The 26,796-nt window shown below is 36.1% G+C and overlaps 1 protein-coding gene across 1 annotated transcript in view; it reads left to right on the top strand.

Annotated features, from left to right (window-relative positions):
- The window catches only part of LOC149567456 (glucose-1-phosphate adenylyltransferase small subunit 1, chloroplastic/amyloplastic-like), a 60,740-nt gene extending 40,586 nt beyond the window's left edge, over positions 1–20,154 (top strand). The window contains exons 5-9 of the mRNA XM_089820640.1: positions 18,537–18,640; positions 18,826–18,937; positions 19,225–19,323; positions 19,496–19,615; positions 19,709–20,154. Coding sequence (XP_089676766.1) covers positions 18,537–18,640; positions 18,826–18,937; positions 19,225–19,323; positions 19,496–19,615; positions 19,709–19,825 — 552 coding nt within the window. The 3' untranslated portion in view covers positions 19,826–20,154. The remainder of the gene's footprint in view (positions 1–18,536; positions 18,641–18,825; positions 18,938–19,224; positions 19,324–19,495; positions 19,616–19,708) is intronic.
- Positions 20,155–26,796: the final 6,642 nt, after the last annotated feature.

The raw sequence follows: 26,796 nt of genomic DNA, 5'->3' as shown, positions 1-26,796 counted from the left end.
ATGCCAATGCACTTCTTCTAATAAGTAGATGGAAAATCAGTCCTTGGATCACTGAAAAATGCAAACCCTCAGTCCAAATCTGAGTACACCATTGAAGCTCAACATGAAATGGTTGATTTACCACTTCTAATGTGCAACCCTTTAGAAGATCTTTCACCTCCTCAGTTATGCAATCTCTTGAGAGGTATTGTTCTCAAGGATTATGCTGAATATTTGCAGACTATCAAGCCCCACAAATGCTCAAGAGAAAATGGAGTAGAATTATCAAATCCGGTGTGTCCAAATGAGAGGCCAAGCCCTCTATTTATTTACTTTTCTAAGAAGTTACTAAGAACTTCTAGAAACATCCATTATAATGCACTTTAATAATAAATAACTTTATATATAAAAAAATGCAACTCAACTTAGAATCATAACATGTAGGCCCCGTATAAAAAAATGATGATAAAATATAAATAAAATAATATCTCCAAGAGCATAATGAGCCATCCAATCACCCAATAAACGCCAAAATGACTCTCTCATCAATCCCTTCTGCCTACGAGAGTCTGTAATAAGCAAATCCACGAACAATGCCATGTCATATTAAAGAGAGGACATTATAAAATTATTGCTGATTTAAAAGTGTGCATTCATGTTACTGGCATTTAGTTCATTTATTTTAACTTCTATGAAGAACCTCTGCAATTTATGTTACAACAAAATAAGCATTTTAGTACACTAAAGTGGTTATTTGTCTATAATGACAAATGGATCTGTTCTACCCCTCCCAAGATTTGATTGTATTAGATGAATTTGTCTTTTAGTAAAAAATAATAATTTTTGGATCAAGTCAAATTGTCGTGTCAAAGTTTAAAATGGTTGAATTGCCAAATGTTTGTAATTTGCTCATCAATTGTAATTTTAAATTATTAAGTAATAATTTCAACATTAATATTATTATTGTTAAAAAATAAAAATGGAAAAATAATTATTTTAGTAATATTAAGTATTAATAACTTATAATTAATTAATCAATATTATCAAAATTAAGAGTTAAGTTTTAAAATAGACAAATAGAAAATTGAATAAATAAGTAAATAAAAAGAATAAAAAGTTAAAACTAAAAAGACAGCCATACCATAGGCTAACCTCTTTATATAAAAGAAAAGATATCATAATATAAATAAACTATTCAAATTCAAAAGTTACACGATCGTTTTATATTCTTGAGAAGTTTTTTGAAAAGCTGCAATGTAAGAAGCAAAAGCACACCTGTGTAATGCATACTTCAGTTTTAGCTGAGGGAATAAATATCATTATTATTGTTGAAATGCATGAGCACGATGGTTTTAGATCTATGTTACTGGTCCAGCCCCTATAGAGCCTTGGTCCCAGTCCGATGTGGCCCGGGTTCAGGGTCTGGATCACAAAGACCCCCTTCACGCCAAAGATCATTGTTGATAGTACATATTGACAAAAACTCTTGCTGATTTTCTCTACCAAACAAAAGAATGAATGAAATGGAGGTATAAAAGTTAACTTATGCTTTAAAATAAGTTATTTCAGCCTAATTGCTCTACCAAATGAAAATATGAATGAAGTTGGAAGAATAAAGGCTAACTTATGCTTTTAAAACAAGTTATTTCAGACTCGGATACCACACTGTGAAGAGCAAGCTATTTCTACATTTGTTTTCAAATTAAAAACTGAACTGCCTTCACCTTGATCACTCCTATAAATAGCAGATTTTATTGTTTTGTTTTGTAATGTTTTGTGGTAGACAAATGTGCTTACCTATAGATAGTCCACATACTTATTTCCAAAACCTGGTTGACTTTTCATCTAGTGTGTAACTAAAAATGTACTTGTGAATTTTGTCTTGAATATTCATAATCAGTCTTTATATAGGTGTGCTCTAGCATATGTCAGTGTAAGTTTTGATTTCAAAACTATGTTACTTGTAATAGCTATATGCTGTATAATACACACAACTTATTGTTCTTGAAACTTGAAACATGTCTTCCTGTTTTTGGGATTACCTATACATATGATTGCTGTTGAAAATCTGCTGTGTAATTTTCATTGTGAATTTCAAATTTCAAAACCTACTTCTATATCTATACATGTGCGCTCATGCAATCAATTACAAGTATTGACAAGAAGAAAATCTCTTCTATCCTTTTGTTTGGTGTAGAATTTCTTTCATGACCTTTTAACTTATTTCATAAGAATTACTTCTATGCTCTGAGATGCACACTTTTGTTTTTTGCAGGGTCAATTGGGAACCGTAGTTTGCATCTGTTTTGGGTGAATGCTTGTAAACTACCCTACTAATTGCTATAACTTGCTTCATAGACCAACCGTGCATGCTTTTTTGTGCCTTTGCAAACTTTTGTTTGAGAATTTGACTTCTCCATTATACAGCATGCACTTGGTGGTTGTTTAGCATGGTTTCATTTTAGGAGGATTTGCCTACCCATTCAAGAGTGTGTACCTTTTCATTGTGAACATTTTTCCTTGAAATCTACTTTATTGTTGTGGCGATCTGTAGTATATGTTCCCTTCTTTTCCACTTCTCATAGGCGCTTCACTTAATTTGAGATGAAAATTCTCTATTCAGATGTAGCAAACTTGTATTACACGGACTGAACACCACCCTCTACCACGATGAATGCATTTAAGAATCCCCTTTTGACCTTGAAAAGACATGAACAAGAGAGACAACGAAAAGAACCATGGATGATCATCAAGAAACTTTGAAACATAACTCTTGGCTTGATGAAAAGAAAAGAATGTAGCTTATAGTTTGACACAGGACAAAAAATTTGCACAGGACCACAACCTATAATTGGGGAATCACTAGTACTGGAATAAATGCGATGGTTAAATTGTGGTATTGTGGTTCTTGTTTCCAAGGTTAAAATCCAGCTACGGTGATATTGTTGAGTTATTATGTTGTGGATGTGGTTCCATGTTTGTGACCTCACCAGTTCATAGCTTTTGGATAAAATTGGTCACCCTTTAAAAAACATATGCTTGGGGATTATAGAACCTCAATATCTCTAGTTTTATTTTATATTGGTGCTTGATTAGTTGGGTATTGAGTCGCATTGTTTTTGAACCACCTGAAAGAAGATCATCCCAGAAACAAAACCCTGTTATGAATGGTGAAAAACATAATTTTAATGTTACAAAAGGGAAAACATCAAAGACATGCTTTGATGAGTGTGACTGCATCTGAATAAAATAGGTTACAGAAAACCATTTACATGTTGAGAAAAATAGAAATCTCCCTTGTAATTTGAGAATCTAATTGTGGTAGCACATAGCCTTGCAAATCTTGCAAAATATCTATTGTGAAAAATGGCTTTGGAAGATTTTTGAATTTTTTGCGGAGAAAACACAAATGAGAATTCATCGATGCTTCACGATTTAAGATAATCCCCCATCTCATTAAGATTTTTCCACATTTGTTAGAGACACTCTATTTCCTTTTGAATATATATTGCATAATCTTCTTGTTGTAGCACACCTTCAAGAAATGTTTGCCTCATGCTCTCACGTTTGTAATTTTTCATACACTTGAGTAATACCTTTTTGGTATAGGCTCATTGATAATTGCTGAATGTTTGACACTTAATTCTTCATTGATGTCTCCATCCTTTTTTTGAATGATGGATTGCAGCCATGCCTTGCTGTCTCATCCATTCCTTCACATTTCCAAGCCATTCTCATTTATTTTCCAGCTCTGGGAATGTTTTCTAGCCATCACCCCATCCCTGAAATGTCACAAGACAAGAACAACTAGATTTCCCTAGAAAAATAGATGATATCTCAGAGGTCTGGTCTTCTTGGCTTGTCCTTGCAACCTCTCTTCATTTAGAGACAACCATAACTGATCTTTCACTTTCATTTTATCCACCCTTTGGTGCTGCATTCATGCCTGCTCTTATATTCGTGACATCTGAATTTTTTTATTATTTGAAAAAACAGATTTTGAAGGGACCCGAAACCCTTTACATAGTGATCACATAAGATTTATCAATAAGGACGACAAGAAGAAACAACTAGACAATTGAACAGATAAGCAAAAACAGACCTAGCCCATCCCCAGTAGAAAGCCGCCCAAAGCCAGCAAAACACAACTAAACAACAAACAGAGTTAAATCATATTTTTCAAGGTCACTATGGCCTCTTCTTCTATTTGGCTTATTCTCTGAACCACATTCTTAAGCTCCAGAATATTCTGAGGTAGAGGAGCTGCCTTCTTCTTCATACTTGCTCTAGTTCTTTTCTTGGGCCTTCAGTTTCTCCAACACTAGTTCTTTTTTCCGAGCCTTCAGCTTCTCTAGCAACCACCTCTTTATCCTGCTCGAAGCTAACAAAAGCCTTTTGGTGAGAGGACTCAAGCCAAGTCATCAGGGCACTAATTTTCTTTTCAAAATACTTCATGATCGTATGACTCTGCTCCAAAATCTTCCTGAGGGTAACATCAGTTTTGTTGACCTTCTGGTTCAGCTCCTCAAGTTTGACTTTGAACATTTCCGTGGCCTTTCCTTCTGCATCTATGCAATCAATTATCTTCTTCTTCTCATGATATGACCAATGAGTGTAGGAAGAGAGGCCAAGAGCAAGAGCAAAATGGGAATATCTTTCATCCCAACATTCTGCTGCAGTTACTCAAATCTAGCTAACAATGCATGATATTTCAAAATGCGGCTTTTTATCTCATGAAAGGCCAATCTCATCAGCCGGAAGGTATACAGAGAGCTGGCTTTAGCAGTTTGCAAAACCCAAATGGTGACCTCCCTTTTATCTTTGAAATCATCATACCACAACTCCACAGAAGAAGCCCTAACAATATCCTTTCCTTAGGTTAGAGACTTAGACTCCTTAGATAACAGACAGCGAGATAGGCACATCATGATCAATGAAGCTCTCATAATCCACTAAGACTGGGACTTCGCCCTCACCCACATCATCTTTGCCATCTCTACCAGCACCAACAATAGGTGACCCTCTCATAATCATAGCATTTTTTCAGTCTTACTTTTCACAAGAGATGGTAACCATACCGGTGTCAGTGTACTTACCTTTTCTGGCTTCCATAGCGATCTTTCGTTCCAGCTTCTAACTGCTTGCCTTTACTGGCTTCCACAAAAACCTTTTCCTTATCCAAGGATTTAGGGGCAACATAATCTTCCTCATCCTCCCCAGTTTCCATCAGCTCTTCCTCCACAGCTTTCCTGGCTTTAGAAGTGCCAATTACCTTCACAGGGGAAAATCTTGGTGTTTTAACTGGTGAGGGAATGTTATTATCCTCCTCATCTATCTCCCAACCCTTCTCAAACCCTTCAAACTTATCCTTCCCATCATTCTCATCATTTGCAATAAACTTAGGGGGGCTTCAGGAACCCTAGCCTGGAAACGCTAAAAAATTAACAAGATATGTCCTTGGTGGAGAACTTGGTTTTAGGATTCTTCCTGTGATCTTTAATTCTAGAGTTAACGATTGAGAGTAAGTAAAAAGGAAGGAAAATAAAAGCCCTATGCCTAAAATGATTCAACATTAGGAAGTGATAACAATGAACCCTAGTACATCTACCATCTAAGTTAAAGTACTCCATTATTTGCTTCAAAACTTCATGCCAAGAGGCTTAATTTAATTTGGTTGATAGTAAGTTTTGGTACCTTTCACCAACAATTACTTTTCTTCCTCCGTCTTAGGGAACCTTTTCACCGCATTATCAGAAACCTTGTTGTCCTTAAAGAATTTCATTCCTTTGGTGGAATGGCTAGTAACCTCCTAAACAAGTTTCAAATCCATCATAGCCTCTCTGTCAAACAATTCATGAATTCATTGCTCCACTATTGAACAAAGATCCTAGCGACTTTTCTATCATAGCCATAATGTTTCTCAAGAGAGAACTACCCCACCTTTCCTCACAGGTAGTAGGTTCAACTCTTTTGAGATCTCCACGCCCATTCAAATTTGTAGAGCCGAGCACGATCAAGTTCAAATTTTGACTTGTGTTGATCAAAATGGAAACAAGGGAAATAACTCCACAAATCGCCCACAAAACATGTGATGCACAATTAGCAATAATGGTACACTACCCCATAGCACAATCTCCACACTCCGCATTGATTCCAATATCACCATGTGTCATCTCCATCATTATTTGGGGTTTTTCTAACTTTATTTTTTATCCGATCGCATCTAAGGAGAGATAATGTCTTTATTCAAATTAATTTCTCCTTCCCATGTATTAATTGCCTTAAGTTGGACACCTAGTTTGTCGAGACCATCAACCACCTTATTGTTCTCATGGTAGGAATGGGCAATATGACACCATTCAAAGGTTTGGATTATAGCTATTGAATCATGAATGATATGATCAGTAGACCATGAAGCTTTATGTTCCCCTTTAAAACACTTTATAATATTGTTGGAATCTCCTTCAATCCACACATTTCTACAACTCAAATGCCTAGCAATTTTTAAGGTTTGGAAGGTGCCCATGGCCTCTACAAGGTGGTTAGATTGAAATCCCAAGGGAAGTGCTGCTCCAGCAATACAAATGCCATTCTCATCTCTTTTGTGACATCTCAAGTTGCTTTTTCACTTCAAGCTGAATTTGCTAAATTCACTCAATGGATTTGGTTGCCTTACTCACCATTGAATCTTTCCCATCTTTTTCTATTCATAGTATAATGCACTGCCAAGTGGATTTGAAGGTAGCTAACCTAAACAAGCCAAGAATAGTGACTGATTTATCGAAGGACCAGTTACTCTATTATAGGAGTGCTGGATATAGGGTAAAAGTTCATCCCAGTATTCAGACACTTGCTAACATTACCTAGAATGAGCAACATCTTGTTAACCACTTCAATTTTCCCATCTATTTGTGGATGGAAAGCCATACTCTTCTAGAGTTTGCTATACATCTTTTCCACAAAGCAGATGAAAAGTTTCCAATGAACCTATTGTCTCTGTTTGAAACAATGGACTTAGAAGGCTGAAGTACATCTACACAAGAAAAGAAAATATTTCAGCTTCTTTTTCCTGTAATTGTCCTTTTGCATAGAAATAGTACACGCCTAGGTAAGTCTCCTACAAAATCCATAGAAATACTTTCCCATGGTCTTATTGGTGCATAGAAGAAAATATTATCCTTTTTTTTCTTCAGATTTATTAGTGGTTGCAACAGTTTAAGCTTTGCACAAAAGCTGTATCTTGGGAATATTATTTCTCATAATAAGGTGAAAGGCTCATGTTGAGTCGCCATGGCCAATTCTGAAATTGGCCTTGAAATTGGTTGATTAGATTGCTTTTTCCAGCACATTTTGAGCTTCCCTTTTTGGTATTTGGTTACTAAACAAAGCTGTTTTAAAAACACCATCCATTTGTAGTAACATACTTGTAGGTTGAAAGTATTGTAGAGGTTAGTGATCAGTGTGCACAATAGTTTCTTTTCTTGACAGTTAATGTTTCCTTTTTTAAGTACTTAGACCAATGCATATAACTCCTTATCCTCAACTGGATGACCCATAATTGCTGAAGCAAAAACCTATGAATGATAACTACTAAGGTGAAAGGCTCAAGTTGAGTCGCCATGGCCAATTCTGAAATTGGCCTTGAAATTGGTTGATTATATTGCTTTTTCCAGCACATTTTGAGCTTCCCTTTTTGGTATTTGGTTACTAAACAAAGCTGTTTTAAAAACACCATCCATTTGTAGTAACATACTTGTAGGTTGAAAGTATTGTAGAGGTTGGTGATCAGTGTGCCCAATAGTTTCTTTTCCTGACAGTTAATGTTTCCTATATTAAGTGCTTAAACCAATGCATATAACTCCTTATCCTCAACTGGATGACCCATAATTGCTGAAGCAAAAACCTATGAATGATAACTAACATGTTACCTCTTTGTAACAGGATGGAATCCATTACACATCGACTTACATTGGTCTCTACTTAAAAGGCTGCTGCAAATTAGAAAGAATAAGTGTAGTAGAATAGCTAATTTTGTATTTCAATAACCCAAAAACTTTTTCCAGTTGCTGCAATTGAACTTAGAGGTATAGCCATGAGAAGATTGTAATAAACTTCCACATGTCCCTAAACCGTGCCTACAAAAAAGTTATAATTTTGGTGGCATTTATTGGGGTAGGCCAATTAGTGATGGCTTACAATTTGGTGAGATCTACTCTTAACTTACCTCCATCCATCCATGTCCCTAATACAATAGTGATTGATATACATAAATTTCTTCATGATACATAGAAGTTGTTTATTCCGTTGCTTCAAATGAATCATGCATTCTTCTCTATTGTAGTACAAATTAGAATATCATCTAGATACACGATCGTATTTGTATATATGAAATCTATGAATATAACATTTATTAAGCTTTCGTATTTGTATCTATGAAATCTATGAATATAACATTCATTAATCTTTCCATGTTTAAGCTAATCCAACAAATCATCTATTTAATGGAGGGGGTAGTGAGTCTGCATGCTTCGTTCTTCTTGTTCAGTGTCATGTAATTAATTCTCTATTCTTCGAGAGCCATCTTTCTTCAATACCATGACCCTAGTTCACACACTTGGGCTTGACAAACCAAAAAGTTTCTGACTTGGAATAAATTAACAAATTGACCAGGAATTTTTTTTAAAATTTTGTAAAGTGCAAAATATAGTTACAAATTATATCAAATGAGTCTAGTGGGTTCATGCCCCTAGCAGGATTGAGGGACTGCACCCGTCATGGGATTATGTAGAAATGCCATTTTCATAATTTTTAAAAAAAGACAATCATATTTTAAAAAATTGAAGTGTGAAAATTTCATTTTTAGTGTTTACCCACAATTTCTATGCATGGAAAAGTTACTGGCATGGACTCACCCATTTTTGACAATTACTCTCTAGCTTTCAACCTCGTGACTCTTAGATTGTGAGTTCTCAATTGAGATTTATTTAGTCAACAAAAGGTTTTAGAAGTATGTGTCGGGTTTGTATGTATAAAAATAATGTAGTTTTCTTTAATGGTCATTTTTCGGACTGCAAGAATCGGATATAGCACTCTGTAAATTGCAGTGTGTTGAGAAAACCTTTTAATGTGACTGTTGATGTTGGCATGACATGTCCTTCGGTACCATGTGGACTGAGGGGAGACTAGACCTCATGACCTTGTGCTTTACCACAAGAAGCTCTTGTCAATTGATCTAAGCCCCCAATCCTCTTTAAGGATCATCTTAGTTGATTTAGGTAGTTTCTACTTTCGACTTTTGTTTATGTTTGTCTTAGAAACATCGTAACGTAATTTCCTATATAATGCAACTCCATCTTCATCATTAAATATACATTCAATCTATTTAGCTTCTTCTTTGAGAAACATCATAATGTAACCTTTGTCTTCATTATTTAATATATGATTACCATAACATTGTATTAGAGCGAGTCAATGGATTTTTCAGAATCATGGCATTTTTCTCTAGGTTTTCTGGCTTTTCTAATTTTTTTCCATAAATAAAATAGTGTATGTTTTTCTATTTTTTCTCCATATGAAATTAGCATTGGGTTTCTAAAAAAAATTTCCTCAAAAAAGTCCTGGATGTTTTTATAATTTTTTCCCTTAAAAAATCTAGTTCATAATTTCTTTCTCAGAAAAGGATTTTATCATATTTTTTTCTCAAAATGGAGTTTTGTATGATGATGTGTGTCTTGAATTTTGTGACAGATGCTCACTGATCTTTTAGTGTCTGGTTTTGATCGATTTTTATCCTCAAAATCATGTCTAGCATTATTTATTTTCTCCTCGTTTTTGGGTTTTCTGGTTTTTCTTTCCCAAATAAAACCATGAGTGCTGTTGCTGGTCTCAAGGCTTTTTTATTTTTCTGAAAAAAATCATTGGAGGGTTTTCAAATTTCTCCACAAAATTCTTGGTTTCTTGCAGTTTGTTTTTGGGTTGTAGTGTTCACCTACAAAAGGGTTTGACGATTTTTCCTCCGAATCGTGGATTCAGTTTGAGAAGTTGTTTTCAGTATCTTTGGCTTCATTAAGGTACAGTTTGTTTCACAATATCAAATTGGAAGGATTTCAGTTATCTAGTTCATTTCCAGAAGTTCTGCCAGATCAAGGAGGGTCTCAGCATTAGGCTCATTTTGTAGAGCATTCAGAAGAGAAGGGGCAGCCTTCTCTATGCTTCATGACCAGACAGGGGACAGCCTTCTATGCATTTATGACCAAAATCCTGCAGTTTGCCTTTCGTAGGGTTGTTAGAATGACGATTATTAAGGGAGGGTATTTGAAAAATGTAATGTTTCTTTAATGGTCATCTTAGTTTAGTTATTTTCAATTTTTTGACTTCTATTTATGTTTGTTTCTGTGAGAAACATTGTAATGTAATTGCCGATATAATGTAACCTTCATCTTCATTATTTAATAGACACTTACCATTACAATCACGACAATAGGCAAACCAAATGGTGTAGTGCTTTGCTGAATGATCCATTAATCAATTAAATCTTGAAGATGTTTTTTAGACCTTATTGCTCTCCATAATTGATTTCTTATACAAGTCAATGTTAGGTAAAGGAGATTTAGGAAGCAATGTGATCTCATGTTCTTCCTCCCTTTTTGGTGGCAGCCCCTTTGTTGATGCGAGTTTTGTATCACTTACATAACATATTAGGATTTGAATACTCAATATGGGATATCAAACATGCAACTCCTCTCTTGAAAAGTTATTACTCATGAAGACATAAGCAATAGCTCCAATGTTCCTTACACCGTTGGATGCTCGCTCAGTTTTATCGATGTGATTCGTTGATAATCACGTAGGCGGCCTTACGTAAATTGTTGAGGATGACTTGAACTTTGGTGGGATGAAGGTGGTGGTGGCTCGGTTTGTGAAATGTGCGGAAGCAGATAATGTTGGTGGTCGCGATGATGGAGGGTGTGTTTGCCGATGATGATGTTGATGGGAAAGCGATGGTTGTGGAAGGTGAATGGATGAGTTCTATCACTTGATCTACTCTAACTTTCTTCTCTCTAAACTTCAACTACCCAACTATTCACTATTCTACTCCTACTCCTATGAATGGAAGGTTAGCAAATGGACGGGGATCGAACCTAATGAGAGCTGACCAGCGGCCTCACTTCCATTGGTGCAATGATTCAAAGGAAAAATAAACTAGTTTACCACGCAAAGCTTCCCAACTAGCCGCTAGGATGCTAGTGGCCTAGTATTGATCCCTATCAAACATTTACCAATGCTACCATACAACTATTCATCTACTTTAACTTCACTTAAACAACTTCAAATGCAACCAACTTTAACAACTTGAAAGAAAATCTAACTAAGTGGAAGTAGAAAACATGCAATAATACCCAATGTTCTTAATCAACATGCAAATTGCAACAATGAAAAAGAGAGCAATTTTGGTATTATTTTCGCAACAATTTCTCCGACCCTTTACAAATGAGAGCAAATGGCCTTTTATAGGGGCCAGAAATACAACGGACAGTGGAGATCAAAACAAGATCAACGATCCAGATTGGATCCTCAAAACCCTAATTAGGGTTGCCACTCCATCGGCCAATGAGAAGATGCCACCTTATCAATGGACCAATGAAAAAAGTGCAAAAAGTGGCAACCAATGAGAAGGCACCAAAATGGTGGCCAATCAGAAATAGACACGTGTCCTATTCTAGAAGAAAGGGAAATTTGCCTCTTGGGCTTACATCAAATGATCTTCTAATGTAACTCTTCCCTTTTCTTTCATCTTCTTAGCTAAGGCAATGAACTTAGCTAGCCTTTCGTTAACTTCTTCCATAGGAGGACAAGGTGTGTGCTTCGCCTTGAGTTCCGCTGACTTCGCCACGCTACTCGCTGCTTGTAGTATCCTTTCGTGGTCTTTCTCATATTCTTTTGCAAATCCATGTAATAACCCTCCTCAAATCTGTCCTAAAAAAAAAACTGATGAAAGCTCAAGGAATTTCATCAAACAATTCACATGCAAGGGACGTATAACTGATATAGTATTTCAGCTAGCTTCAAATGACTTTTTCTTCAATTTGCATCAATGAGAATCTTGTGCTAGAAGACTACAATGGACTACACAATGACCTAACATGAGTGTGCTACTAATTTTAACAATATTCAGTGCATATATATGATCTAAGCATGAGAAATGAACACCTACAACCAACTGACATTTTTACAAACAATTGGTATGCAAACTAACTAGCTGATAAATAATGATATTAAATTGCTTAAATGACACCAGCAACTATTATCTTCTTAATTGCAATGAAAATTACAATGCTTATGAAATATGGCCAAGACTTTGGCATTTACATGGATTACAAAATGATAATGCTGGTATAATGCACACTTACAGCTGAAAGCTTATAACACCCTAAAAAGCAATACTAACAAAAGAACCTGGTTGTAGATGGCTGTAATAATTTCCTTCAATGCTGCCCCTTCTGCTTTGCTTTTTTTGAACTGCTTTTTCGGTTCTGCTTTTTCGGACTGCTTTTTTTGTACCCGCTTTTTCAGCATGCTTTTTCAGTTCCGCTTTTTCGGACTGCTTTTTCATATTTGCTTTTTCGGATTGCTACTATGTTGAATCTCAAGACCATATCTTTCAATGGCGTCAAGATTTCCAACTTGAAGGGATTTCGTCCTTCAAACTATAGACATAATCTCCAGAAAATTCCCCAATTTCTTTGATATTTCCAAGCATGAATAAATGAGAGCTATCCTCTTTTTTTTAATCCCTTCTTCACTTGCTCCATGCTTCCGTCTTGCCAATGTGGGATAATACATGACTTTTAATATTACTTCTTTTTTTCTTTTTACAAAGTCCATGTATGTACTCAAAAGGGGGACTCTTGATTTTTATAAAGTGACTTTATGAAACATTATAATATTTAATTTAAATAGTCACTTTACCATTGTAACTTCAAACATTAAAATAATATACCAAATAAACTCGAAATCCCACATATAATAGCTCATCAGAAAGAGCCCAACAAAACGCATCTCATCCTGTCACTGAAAATTGAAGGCACTGCATCCCCCTATTAGCTTACTAAAAATAGTAAGTCTTTCTGAAAACCCAACAAACGAACTCTGTTTGGCCTGTAATTAAATTTGACTAGGCCAAATAACCTTAGGATCCCTTTTGAAGTCCTGGTTAGCCCTCGGGACCATACAAGAATGGGCTAACGACAACATACCTCCAAACTAGCTAAGTGGGGGACATTACAATCCAATAGAAGCGCTGAGAGAGGATAGGGTGCCCAAATGCTTTTTCTTGATGGCAACCTTTCCCAACTCATCCAGTCTTGATCCAAAATCTATCTCATTGATATCTCCTTCTCTAATATCCTCAAAATCAAGTGTCACTCCAACGTCGCTCATCATGGTGTAATACCCTTATTGTCTTCATGGTGAAGGCATCGCAAAATATCTTGTAATCTTTGTTATTGTGCAAATGGAGCTGTGGATACATGTACCAAATATTGCCCCGATCCGCTACCAACTTCTCCTAAGGCCTTAAGTCCCGGACTTTTGTACAATCTAGCAATTAGGTAGAACAGATAGGAGCTCATGTAGAATTGCCTTTGGTTTTGCACGGTTCTGAGTTGCAATTCTAAGTTCTCGCTTATGATCTTGGCCCAATCAAACCTTCTTTTTCCTTTCGCAATCTCATCAATGAAGAAGTACATCCAGTTTTCAAATCTTGTCCCTTGAGCTAGGCCCATGATCCGACTGAGTAGAACAACGAGATCACCATATTCTGGTTTGAAATCTGCCATTGTAAGCCTCGATGATCTGTTAACTCTTTTTCTTCCCTCGCGTATCCAATTCTTCTTTAGATGTGTGTAATAGGCTCCTTGGTTATCTTGAAATGACTTAGTTGCTTGATCCATCATTACAATTGTCATGCCCTTGTACTGGGGAATGTTAAATGTTTCTTCAATTTCTTGTTTGCCGATGCTAGCCAACACTCTGTTCCCTTCATCAAAAATGATGGAATTACTGTTTAGATCAAATATGGATGCACATTCCATAATCAATCCTGGACAAGGCAATGTGGGAGGAAAGGCTGCTGCATGTACAATTCCACTCTTGTAAATCCTTTTTGCCAAGGGGGATTGTCCTTCCTTCAGTCTGTCCCTCATCGGTATCATGTCCACTGTACAGATATTGGTGTCAGTTATTCTCTTCATTTTCGATAAGAAGGAGGTTTTGGGTGTCATATCCTCTTTGTCTTTCTTAGTGTTCGCCCGCTTGGAATTCTTACTTGCACTATCATCCTCCATGCTCGTCGCCCTATTACAGGATGGTAGAGTGGTGGACCAAAAGGCAAGAAGAACCAAGCGGAGCAATCCTTAGACTAGAACGAAAGATGGATGTCAGCTTAAGCACTCCTTGCAACTCTAGATGATGAAAATTCACCTTAACCGATAAACTTACAGCGACTTTTCGGAACCTAGGATATGACTTTCAAGTAGTTCAAATCCCTTTGCAAATAGAAATGTACACTCCTACAACTATCCAACACTTGCCTTCTATGCAAAAATCAAACTTTCATATGTATCTCTTCTTCCAACAAAATTGCCAAAATCTAGTATAAAAATGCAGTCCTAAGTAGGAAAAAATCAGACCTTCACCATGAATTGCTCAAAAATCAGAATCAGATCTGCCTCAATAAAATGCCAAGAATGGAAAATTTTGCCTTTGCCTCAAATTTGCCCAAGCATGAAGTCTGAAATCTGCCCAAAAATCTACCTAGGGCACAAATTGTAGCCCACAAATGGAGGAGAAAACCACCAAAATATGCAAGAATCTGCCCACAAGAAAAATCGCCAAGGTCTGAAAATGGAGAAATGCAAGCAAAAATTGCCCAAGCATGCAAAAAACTGCCTTCCACTAAATTCGCCTCCACAAAATTCGCCCAAGTCTGGAAAAAATCTGCTCCTCCACAAAATTCGCCCACATGGAGAGGAAGAAAAGTGATTTGTGAAAATGAAATGGGGAGGAGACTCCCTTTATAGCCAATTTTCTTTCTCCATAAAGCTGGCCTACATGGTCTAGGAGAAAACAAAAAACAAAAATTAAATTCAAGTTAAGGCCCACAATTAAATACTTAGCTCAAAAAAATAATTTTGCCAAAAGAAAATTGCACTTTTAAATTTACCAATTAGCTCCAATTGCAAAACGAAATTAAATGGCCTTGAGGGTGTTAAATATTTCCATTTAATGAGGGTTTAGTAATTAATACATCATTAAATTTGGATTTTGGTTAACCAAAAGCCATTTTTTCAATATTAAATTACTAAATTCATTAAAAAAACTTAAAAGTTTTCAAGGCAATTAATCCAATTAAAGACAATTTTTTGCAATTTTCTACCAAATCGATTTTGCCAAGCTAAAAATTAAAAAATTAAAATTGCATTTAGAACCAAAAATCGATTTTTTGTGCAATTTTCCTCAACAAAATTTAAAAAAATTTCACCAAAGAAAAATTTGAGATTTCCCAAAAACTTAAGTCTAATTAAAATTTCTCTTTTGAAAATTATCCACATTTATAGAGTTAAAACCAAATTTTCAAAAGAAAACGTCTAAGTACAAAATTCACAATTTTATCTTGCCAAGTTGAAATTAACTTAGAAAATTATTCGGCCTAGGGATAAAATTGATAGCTTTGGAAAATCAAGTTAAGCAAACCGGGTGAAAATAAGCTAAGCCTCCCCATATCTGTCTCGAAGGTGCCAAGGCATGACATTCTCAAAACTCAAAAATAATTGGGCAACCCAAAAATTTGCCGAGGTGATTAAAAAAGAAGGGGGCTCCCCAAGATTTGGGGCGATGTGTGAAAACCTCACAACACCCTTCAGCTCAGAGCACTTCTTGAAAATATGCCAAAATCCTTCCAAATCCTTCATTCACTTGTTAGTGTTAGACAATATAGAAATCCCTAGGCCATTTTCTTCCTATCGTTAAATAAAAGTAAAACAGATTTTCTTGGTCTTTGGAATGATTTTAACAGTGGCTCAGTTGGAATTGACCATTGCAATATCGGCTTTGCTTTTATGTCTCCTTATGATCCTTCTAAATTCATCCTTGAACCTTATGTATTTCATTTCCCTCATAAAAATAGCTTTTCTATCATATAAGGGCTACCAAGCAATATATCAAAAGAATCAGAGGGGGAAGCACATCAGCATCGACTTTATGAATGTGCAATGAGTTATGTCAAACTAAAATTTATACTTATTTGTATCTTGAACTTCCACACCATTTTCACCTCACCTAATAGATATGGATGAGGATGATCTTATGTTTCTAAACAATGTTGTCTGAATTTGAAGTACATTGTGACTAGGATCTGTAAGGGTATTCACTCTTAGAATTTGTTGTTTTTTGAGAAGGAAAAGTTTTTTCTTATCTTCATACTCCGTTTTTTGTATTCATTGCCTCAGTGGCTATGTAGTATGCACTCTAATCTTTTTTTTTACATCCAAACTGTCCTGGGCTTCCACCTCTTCTTAAGATTACCCATGGACTTCTTTGAGTCCTCTTTGGCCCTATTCTTTGATGTACTTCTGGATGCAATTACATTTGGTGTTTTTATACCCTTAAATATTGTAATGATTAGTACTACAATGACCCTCTGGATCTTTACCGCAGTGCACAATAGAAACACTCTTGATACCCTTCCAATCACACTCTTGAGGAACTTGTTCTTGGACTGATTATTGCTTTGTCCTTGTTTGGAAAATATTCCCTCTCCTTTCCTCTTCTCCTCTTCTACATGGTATGCTTAGACACTTGCCACTAAGTTGTTTGGATTTGCATCATTCACCACTGTATGAATATTAGTGTGGAGACTTCCAATATTTGGTGAGTATATCCTCCTATATATCCATTCTGAACAACATATCTTCTTGTTTGAATTCTGTGATATAATCTTTTAAACTTTGGTGATTACCTTGTCTGAAATGAAATACTTGATCTTTCAGTCGTTTTTGCGCCAATTTGGATAAATCTCCTACTCAACAACTCTTTGTACTCTTCCCAACTAAGCACAATTGTTTTCTTCTACTTTTTAGATGATATTAAAAACACTCTGATCATACAATGGCATGACCAAACAGTTTGAGACATGCAAAATAAATCTTTTTTATCCCACTTGAATATGCACACTAAAATAAACCTCCATTTGTTTTGTCCATGCATCTTGAAATTCCAAATGTACCTGTCCTTAAAATGACTTCAATCAATTTGGATTTCTTGGACCATGTACATAGTACATTACTACATAGTATGGTGCTCATAGAGTTTCTTTATCCACTCTTATTGGTAATTCATATGCTCTTGTTGCTAGGTAACCCAATTATGATTTTGCATGACATTCTTCATGTTGCTTTCCAAGGCATCCACTTGGGCATTCAAATTATCCATTTTCATCTTCCCATTCCCCCAGTAAAGTAGAGATTGCTAGGTTGCAAGGAAGTAACTTACTGTTCTCTAAAGGCTAGAAACCTGGCTCTGATATCGAAATATTTTTTAATATCCTTGAAGTGCTTGTAAAAATTAACAAATCACATATTTATACTCTTTCTTTACTTGAATTACCCAAATGATGGCTCAAGAGGATCGAATGTCACAACAAAATTACTAAAATGCTAAAACAAGTAGAAATTCAACAAACAAGTTCTAAATATCTGGGAAAACTTGAAATTGGGGAAAACCAGTTGATAGCAACAATTAGTAATCACACATCTACCAGATCTTTTATAAAAAACAGTTGAGTACATACAATAGAACCAAGTTATGACAATTAGTTGTTTCTATGGTTGCTGTCAAGTTGCTAATCTCTCTTATAGCCAGATTATCCTCAAGTTTATTACATTTTACAACTCTCTCCAAGCCTCCAATAATGTTATTTGCCCTATATTGTAAAATCATAAAAGTGCACTGGAGGGTATTGTTGACCAGAATTTGAAGAGAAATTGTTATTTTGATTGTTCCACATTCTTGTTTCTGCTATTAGATGAAAGTTGAAACCATCCATTTCAGCAAATTGGCAGCTGTGAAACTGCTCTTGTAGGGGGACCGGCAGTTTCTGAACTACCCCTTGATGGCACCAATGATTTTGTTCCACTGATTCTTGGGGTGTGTCTCAAAATTGGCAACTTGAGAAGAACTTTGCTTTGTTGAGGAATATTCTTATTCAGATCCTTATGGATCAGAGTTGGTCTGAAACACTATGCACATGGATAAGAGTCATCTTTGCTTTTGTATGTGTTATGGTATTTTTTAGTTTGGTTATATGTTTGCATGCTATCAAAATGTAACATTGCTACATTGCATAATGCTGGAAAAGGAGAGAGATTGCCTCGGCAAGTTCATTAAAATTTGAAATTAACGTTTTTAAATATTTTACAAGCTCTTTAATGCAATTTTCTTCATGTTTGTGTCTTTTTGCTATTTTTCCATAAATATTATAATATTATATTTGCATCTAGGTGCAAGCTCATCTATTTAACGGATATTGGGAAGACATAGGTACCATTGACGCTTTCTACAATGCAAACTTAAGGCTCACCATGAGGCCAGTCCCTGATTTCAGGTATTTATCATTAATTGAACCATCACATTACAAAAATTATCATTTTTATAGTTTTTTCATGATAGTCATTCTTCTTGAGTAGAGATGCTTTTAATTTATTCTTTTTGTTAGATGTGGGAGTAAGATGATTGAGATATGACCCTGGCTGAGTCTCATCTGAAATTTCAAGTCTGTAAATCTTGCAGTTTTTATGACACACTTTCTCCAATCTATACAAAAAAGCGATTCTTGCCACCTTCAAAGATGCTTGATGCAAAGTTGACTGATTGTCTCATTGGTGAAGGATGCATCATGAAGGTAATGCTTCTTGTTGTAATTGAGCTCAGAATTTTGCATTCGTAGATGACAGTAAAAACATCTTGTCATGTGAAGTGCATCATTTGAAGGCTACTAGTTTACATTATAGTTACAGATTGTATTTGTAATAAATCCACTTTACAGTTTCAGCCTAGATATCCTTCTCTGGTTGACAATATATTATAGTCTTTGGCATTGCTTGTGATCAACAAGATCTGAGCTCTCTGATCTTTTATTCACTCTGTCAAAAATTTCTGCCCCTTACTACTGGATGCTCAATAATGCAGAATTGTAATATTATCCACTCAGTTGTTGGGTTACGTTCTTGGATTGAAGATGGTGCAATCATAGAAGATTCTCTACTTATGGGTGCTGATTACTATGAAGTATGTCATTTTATACCTTTCATTGCATGGCTATAATATTATCTATTTCTTTACAAGAAATCTGGGCAGCAAACAAATTAATTGGCTCAAGAATATGAGAGGACACATTTTAATATCCATTTTGGACCCAAATTACATGACTCAACTTTATAATTTACTCTCTTCTGTCAAGACTGATGAAGAGAGAAGTGCAATTGTGGCAAGAAATGGTGTCCAAATCGGCATTGGAAGAAACACACATGTAAGAAGAGCAATAATTGACAAAAATGTTCGTATTGGAGACAATGTTAAGGTAATGTCACACAGTCCAAAGTTACAGGGCTTTTCTGATAAATATTATTTTGTTTTCCTTCAAATACTAATTATAATTGATGTACTGGTTCAGATAATAAATGCTGACAACGTTCAAGAAGCAGATAGAGAGATTGATGGATACTTTATAAAGAGTGGCATTGTCACTGTAATTAAAAATGCTGTGATTCCTACCGGTACAATTATATAGGATGAGTATAGGTACTTGCAGGAACTATTTTGAAGCCTAAAATTATTTTTTCTTATTTCATTCTTTGAATTTGCGTATATTTTACATAGTAAGTCCAACCATAAAATCATATGCCCAGTACGGATTTCTCAATACTATAATTACCACCAAGGAGAGTTCAGAGTAGAGAAATCTTCAGTTGAAACTTTTTAAAAGTGAGGTCATTCTTTGGGAAATAATTACCATTCTCATGGTTTGATGCATCTGATATATCTAGTTAAAAATAAAAACTAGTAAAAATGTCTTCCCAGATTACTCAATATGCAAATATTGTGTTTGTCACGCTTAAACTGTTTTTCTGTCGTTGAATGTAAATTTAATTGTCTTGGTTAAACAGTACAGAATCAAGTTCAAGAATCTAAATTTGTATATGGCTCATGATATGTATGAAGAATCTACTATGTTTAAACTAGTAGACAATGCTATAAAAGAGGTATTTTGAATGGCTTATGAAAAACCAATTACATATGAAAATTTGCATATTGGAATAGTGAAAATCATTCTATTTTAATGCGGAAGGCATTTTCTACATGAAATAAACAAATTACATTTTGAAATTAATGGTTTATATTCGAGGTGGATGCAACGCTATTGAGTCAATCTAAACTCTGTATTAATTTGGATTTTTGAATGTTTTTTTAATGATGTGTGTTTGTTTATGTGAGATTATTTTTAATTCAAAAATCAATGTGCAAAAATGGAAAAAACTATTTGTTATTATGATTATTTTTAGAAGAATGTATTTTTTTCCACGAGTAATCGCTTTTGACTAAAGCTTTGAACTAGTGGGGTCAAATTTTGGAGACCCCATCCTTGTGGTGATTACCTCATCAGCACTTTAGACACGAACACCTTGCTATATTTGTTTTGTGTTATGGCTCCAATTTTTTCAAGATATATAATTTTCTTAAGAGTCCTTCAAATCAATTTCTATCACCTTCAATCCTTATCCTCCGATCTTTTGAACTCCTTAGATCTCCCATAAACATTATCTTTTATTACATATTTTATCTTATTTTTTCTAAGTGAATAAAAATAGTTTTAATTAGGAAAAGTGGGATAAGGCACAAACCTATACAATAAAGTAACATCAAGTCGAAACAACAGGTGGTAAGGAATTCACGACAGGTGAATTCACAAGGCTTTTGAAAGGAGCCACAACCAAAGGGATCCAAAAACAAAGGAGCTAAGAAACCAAAAACCACCAAACAACAAGAAGCGGGTGCATTGGAAGAAGAACTAATGTAAACCACAAAACAAATGCTTGGGAAAAGAAGGTACACAAACAACCATAGAATCAACCACCACAAAACAAGAGAGGTTAGAAGTATTAAACAGACGAAGAAACAATACCAACAACATTGTCTCATCAAGCAGAGGAAGGAACCAGAGCATTAAGGAGCCACCAAAAAGAACCAATGCAGATTCCCTAAAACTCCAAGCACAGAAAGACAAAGCGCAATAGAAGAAGGAATTGTGAATGCCTCACACAAAGCCAAGGAGAAGAAAGAACTAAGTCGAAAACAAGTTAGCAAAGGAGAACCTGTTGCAACCACCAAACATGAAAGGCCGAAGTATTAGGGAGAAAATGGAGAAACCAATATAAAATAATTATTCTAATTCTTTTTTTAAGAGTTAATTTTTATTAAATATAAAATATTTAATCATTTATATTTATTTTTTCCAAAATTAAAAACATTAATTGAAATTGATTCAATTTATAATCAATTATCTTTTTATTAAATTTATAGAATAAATAACTTAAATAAAAATCTGTCTTGTTTTGATAAGAGCATCTTTTACTATCTTCTTTTATTAGGATACTTCCTATTTTTATTTATTTATTCTAATTTTACTACTAATGATAAGTTTCTTTAACTTAAAATCTTGTTTTAATTATTTAGGCTTTATATCAAATTACAAATAATTTTAGCATATAATAGAATTAGTTTGATTTTATAATGCCTTATTAAAATTATTTTTGTTTCAACTATATTTAATTTTGATTTATGATTTATTCAATAAAATAGATTTAAACTTAAAATCTAAATTGTGTGTGTGAGACACAGAGAGAGAGACTTCTGAGTACTAATTTCATGCCAATAATTTAATAATAACATGTATCCTTAGGGATTTATACTTGGCTAAAATGTTATTTGATTATTATGGAGAGAGAGAGAGAGAGATTGATTATTATTAGACCAATGTGTTATTTGATTACTATCTTTGCCTCTATCCTCCCTATCTTTATTTCATGACCACTTCCCCCCGCCAATATATATGTGTGTGTTGTGTTTGTATCTTTATCTTTTTCTCTCACACTCATCCCTATCTCTCTCTTATACATTCCTTTCCATCGTTCGCTCCCTTTCCTTCCATCTCTCCCTATCTCATAGCCTTCTATTGTTTGTAATTATATATATTCCACCTCTCCATTTTTATCCCTATATCTACTTTCATTGTTTATGTATCCCTCTCCCCTTTTCTTTTTATAACTCTACTTATCCTCTCTCTAATTTGTATATAGACACTCTTTTTGTCTCTTATCTAAATACAATGATGAATTCATTAATAATACAACATATGTAAAAACCTACCAAGTATTATTATGAAATATGGACAATAGCAAAACTTGAAACAAGAGTTGTATGCATCAAAAGTTACCATTAGCCTATTTATAATGAATTTTTATTTGGACAATTGAAATCTCAGTAATGTCCAAATCCCAACCAATTTGAACTAAAGGGTTTAGGAGAATATAATAATAAACAAAATTGCAAAAATTAAAAAAACTACAAAATTTGATACCCTAACTTCTTGGCTCGCTGGGCATTATTAACTTGCGGATGGCGACGACATCGACTCTCATTACTTCACGATTTAGGGTTTCTGTTGGCATGGATGTGCAGTCCGGTGTGGGTGGTTTGGTTGTGTCCTGTGGGTATTCATGGTGTGAATGTTGTTGGGTCTATGACCTCCTTTTCCATGGTCTTTGCCAAGGACCCTATTTCTAATGGTGGTTTTGGGGAGGATCTTGTTCCCACAGTTGTTGCTGGGTCTACGACTGGTCTTTTGGCGCGAAATGTTAATGGTTTGCTTAGGCAGGTGTCTAGGAAGCCCTCTTCTCACGAGGGTTTTTTTTTGGTACTCTTTCTGTCGTGGGTGTGGCTATCCTGCAGGAGTCCACAGCTAGGAAGGCGGTTTTAGGGGGGTTTGTATGGGCCCTCTTACACCCAATCTCTGCATAATGGCAGTGGTTTAGGGGTCATCACTAAGTCTAAGGTCCCTATACCTTTTCGTACATGCGGCCTTATTTCTGTCAATTTGGATAAAGACACGGTTTCAACAAATTGAGCAATGCACTGAGGTTCTTAATGTGGATCATTTGTTGATTTAGGGGATTTTGGCCCTCTCTCAAGGAGCTCCACACCTGGGTTTCAAAGTCAATACCTTACTAACTCGATTCAAATCTTTCCTCTAGTAATGGGTTTTTTATTTCTAGATTTGATAATGAGAATGATAGGAGAGCAATTTTATGTGATCATTTTATCACTTGGGATAACTGCTTCCCTTCGATGGTTAAGCCTTGACTAAAGGGCTTTTATCGTGCCATTGAATCTTTTTGCAAAATGCTCGTCTGGGTTCGTCTTTCTAATCTCTCTCTTCATCTTTGGCATGATTTAGTGCTTGAGGAAGTTGGTGAGGCTTTAGGTGACTTCTTAATGGTGGATTATAAATCCTTTGATATATTGCACTCGACCTATGCATAGATACTTGTTGATATAGATGCTTCTAAAGGCCTTTTGTCAGAGGTTAACCTATGTAGCACTATTGGCTTGTGGATTCAATCGTTCGATTATGAGGGTCTCCCATTTAGATGTAGAAAATGTTCCAATACAGGGCATGTTGTAGCACATGGTGTGGTTGGAAGGATCAAATCCAAGAATCCCACTTGGTGGCAAGGGTCTTTGCCACAACATTATACGGTGGTCAAATCTAATGTGGTTGATCCCAAAGATTTTGTTGCCCCTTAATGTCAGGAAGTTGATGTTGTCCCTACTATTGTACAGGACGCTGAGGTCGGCCATAAGGATTATATTGTGAGTAGTTTTGTTACTATAGATTCTAATGATTCTACTCCTAATGATTAGATTTGGCTAATTATTTTGGATTAGCTCAATAGGTTGTTGTACTTGGTAGTGGTTGTTTGGTTGCTAATGTGGGTAAGAGTTTTGTTGATGGCCCTGTTAGTTGTGGGGATAGGTCTTGTGCTGTTGGAATTTCTTATGTTGTTCCTGTGAGACTTGTTGCTTGTGTTGATAGCTCTACTGAGTCATTGACCTGGCATTCTGTGGTAGCCAAGATCGAGGAGAAATGGATCACAATTTAAAGGAAAAAAATTAAAAAAATTGTGCTATGCTTTTGAGGTTCACTCCACTGACTTTGCTAGCATTCGCTTGTCTTATTTGCGCTTACTTTGGAAGAAGAAGCGTAATTTCACTACCTCTAAGTGTAAGTTCTTTGCTCCACTTTGATTCGCAATCCCAACTCTTTTGGTGTACTCTTTTCCCCCATCATCCCCCTCCGCCTTCCACCCTTGACTTTCACTCCCTTGCATCACATACCATGGCTCTTTATGATATTCCTGGGCAGCCCTCCATTCACCCCCCCTCACCTCCTTTCATCCGCCTTTTCACTGTTTCCCATGTGTTTGAGGCTATCAGATCTATGAAGTGTAGTAGAGCTGCTGAGGAGGAAGGTTTTCAGGCTGAACTTTTCAAGTTTGGTTCCTCTGTTTTGGGTCCCTCTCTCTATTCTTTTTAATAGAGTGATCCATACTGGGTTTCCGATTTCCTCGTCTAGGCACTTGATTCATCCCATTCATAAGACCAGGCCTGTTTCTGATCCGGGGAACTACAGAACCATCATGATCGGGCATACTTTTGCCAAACTTTATGCCACTGCTCTGAATAATTTGTTATCTGTGGAACTTGATAGGATTGGTTGTAGGGCCAGAGGACAGGCAGGCTTTCAGACAGATTATCAAACTATGGATCATATCTTCACTTTACGGGCTATTATTGAGGAGGCTAGACACAGATCGAATTTTTTTTATTGCTGCTTTGTTGATTTTCGTAAAGCCTTTGATTTTGTTCCTAGGGTGGCTCTATTTGAGAGACTTAGGGAGATCGGTATTTTTGAGATGCTATGTATTGCTATTATGAGACTGTATGAGATTGTGGTTGGCAGATTCCGGACTCCTAATGGCTTCTCAGATCCTATCCACAGTACTATTGGGGTTAAGCAGGGTTGTCCTCTCTCCCCGACTTTGTTTGGGTTATATATTGATGAGCTTGAGGACTTCCTCTTGAAGTCTTCGCTCCCGGTTGATGGTTGTTATCTTTATCAGGTTCTGATCTCGATCCTCCTCTTTGCAGATGATATTGTTCTCCTTGCATCCTCTCCTGACGGGTTATCGAGACTTCTTGATAGATTGGCTTTATTTTGTGATTAGAGACAACTGGTCGTTAATTTGAGTAAGACTCGGGTCATGGTCTTTAACTGTTTAAAGACTTCTCATCTCCGCTTCATATTTCAGAGCCAAGAGATTGAGATTACTTCATCCTATTTATATTTGGGTGTTTTGTTTGTTGGACTGCGGTTCAGTATGAGACCTGCTATTTAGCCCAGAGTTAATAAGGGTATGGGTTCTCTTGCTTTGCTTGAGAAACAATGCTTCAAACATCACTTTCAGGATACCCTGTCTAAGCTATCTCTCCTTGATGCCCTTGTTCGATCGACTGTTCTTTATGGCTCTGTGGTTTGGGGCCCTTCTCTCCTTAGCTCAGATTGGGCATCGATTGAGTGGGTTCAGACTTTATTTTTACGGCGCATCATCAGATGTCATAGATCTACTCCCCACAGTATCATTCTTGCTGAGTTTGGAGCTCATCCTTTCAGACTCGCAGCCATCTTTGACTTAGTATGGTTTCTTCATCGCCTTCGTGGGTTCGCTGATATGGCGAGTGATTGTGATCGTTACTCCTATTTAGCTTATTGCTCCTCGGTTTCCACAATGGCTGTTGAGTTTGGTGCTCGGGCGCGATGTTGGTATGCGCAGGTTTCTTCTTTGCTGAGTTCAATTGGGATTGATATTGATTGTCTCCCTCCTTTTCAGTTCTCTTTGGATGCCCTGGCTCATCTTCTCCCTTCTCGGTAGGAGTTGAATGAGCATGTTCGTCTTGATATTTATCGATGTTACATTACTGCTACTTGGGTTAACCCTCCTGGTGGGTTACGCCCACGGATGTCGTTTTATGCGACACACTTTTTGGAGATCTCAGATGGGATTATTACCCGGCCCAGCTATCTCTCATGGCGTTGGTCTCATGCCTTGCGGATTTCTTTAGGTTCTTTCAGAGTTGGTTCTCACCATCTTCGAGCTCAGTCGGATCATCAGATTGCCAGAGAAAAGCGGACTTGTGTGTTCTATACTTCGGGGGAGGTGGAAAATGAAGCTCACTTTCTTTTCTGATGCCCTATTTACTATGAGATCAGAGGGAGATTCTTTTGTTTGTTCAGAGAGTGTTTCTCTCTCTATGATTTCTTCAGCTACTATGATCAGAGATGCCTTGCACTGTATCTTCGTGAGGCTACTATGCTCTGGGATAGTATGATTCAGACTCCGCTTCTACACCCACACTCATCTACTTAGCTCATTACTGCCTTTTTTACACCTTTATCCCCCTTGCGTGGTGTGAAAAGGCCCTCTAGCTCTATTCGGCTTGATGAGCCTTCTAGACATGTCAGATCCCGTTTTGCTTATATGCACCAGCGACACTTTTCTGGGAATGGTCGGAGACAGTATAATATTTCTATGCATCGGCACATGTTTCATGCTGTGACTGATTTCTTTTTACCCATGAAAGCAT

This window comes from Cupressus sempervirens, chromosome 3 (assembly GCF_028749045.1).
Source record: "Cupressus sempervirens isolate cs-2001-9-10 chromosome 3, ASM2874904v1, whole genome shotgun sequence".
NCBI classification, from domain to species: domain Eukaryota; kingdom Viridiplantae; phylum Streptophyta; class Pinopsida; order Cupressales; family Cupressaceae; genus Cupressus; species Cupressus sempervirens.
This window is presented reverse-complemented; position numbering and strand designations above follow the sequence as displayed.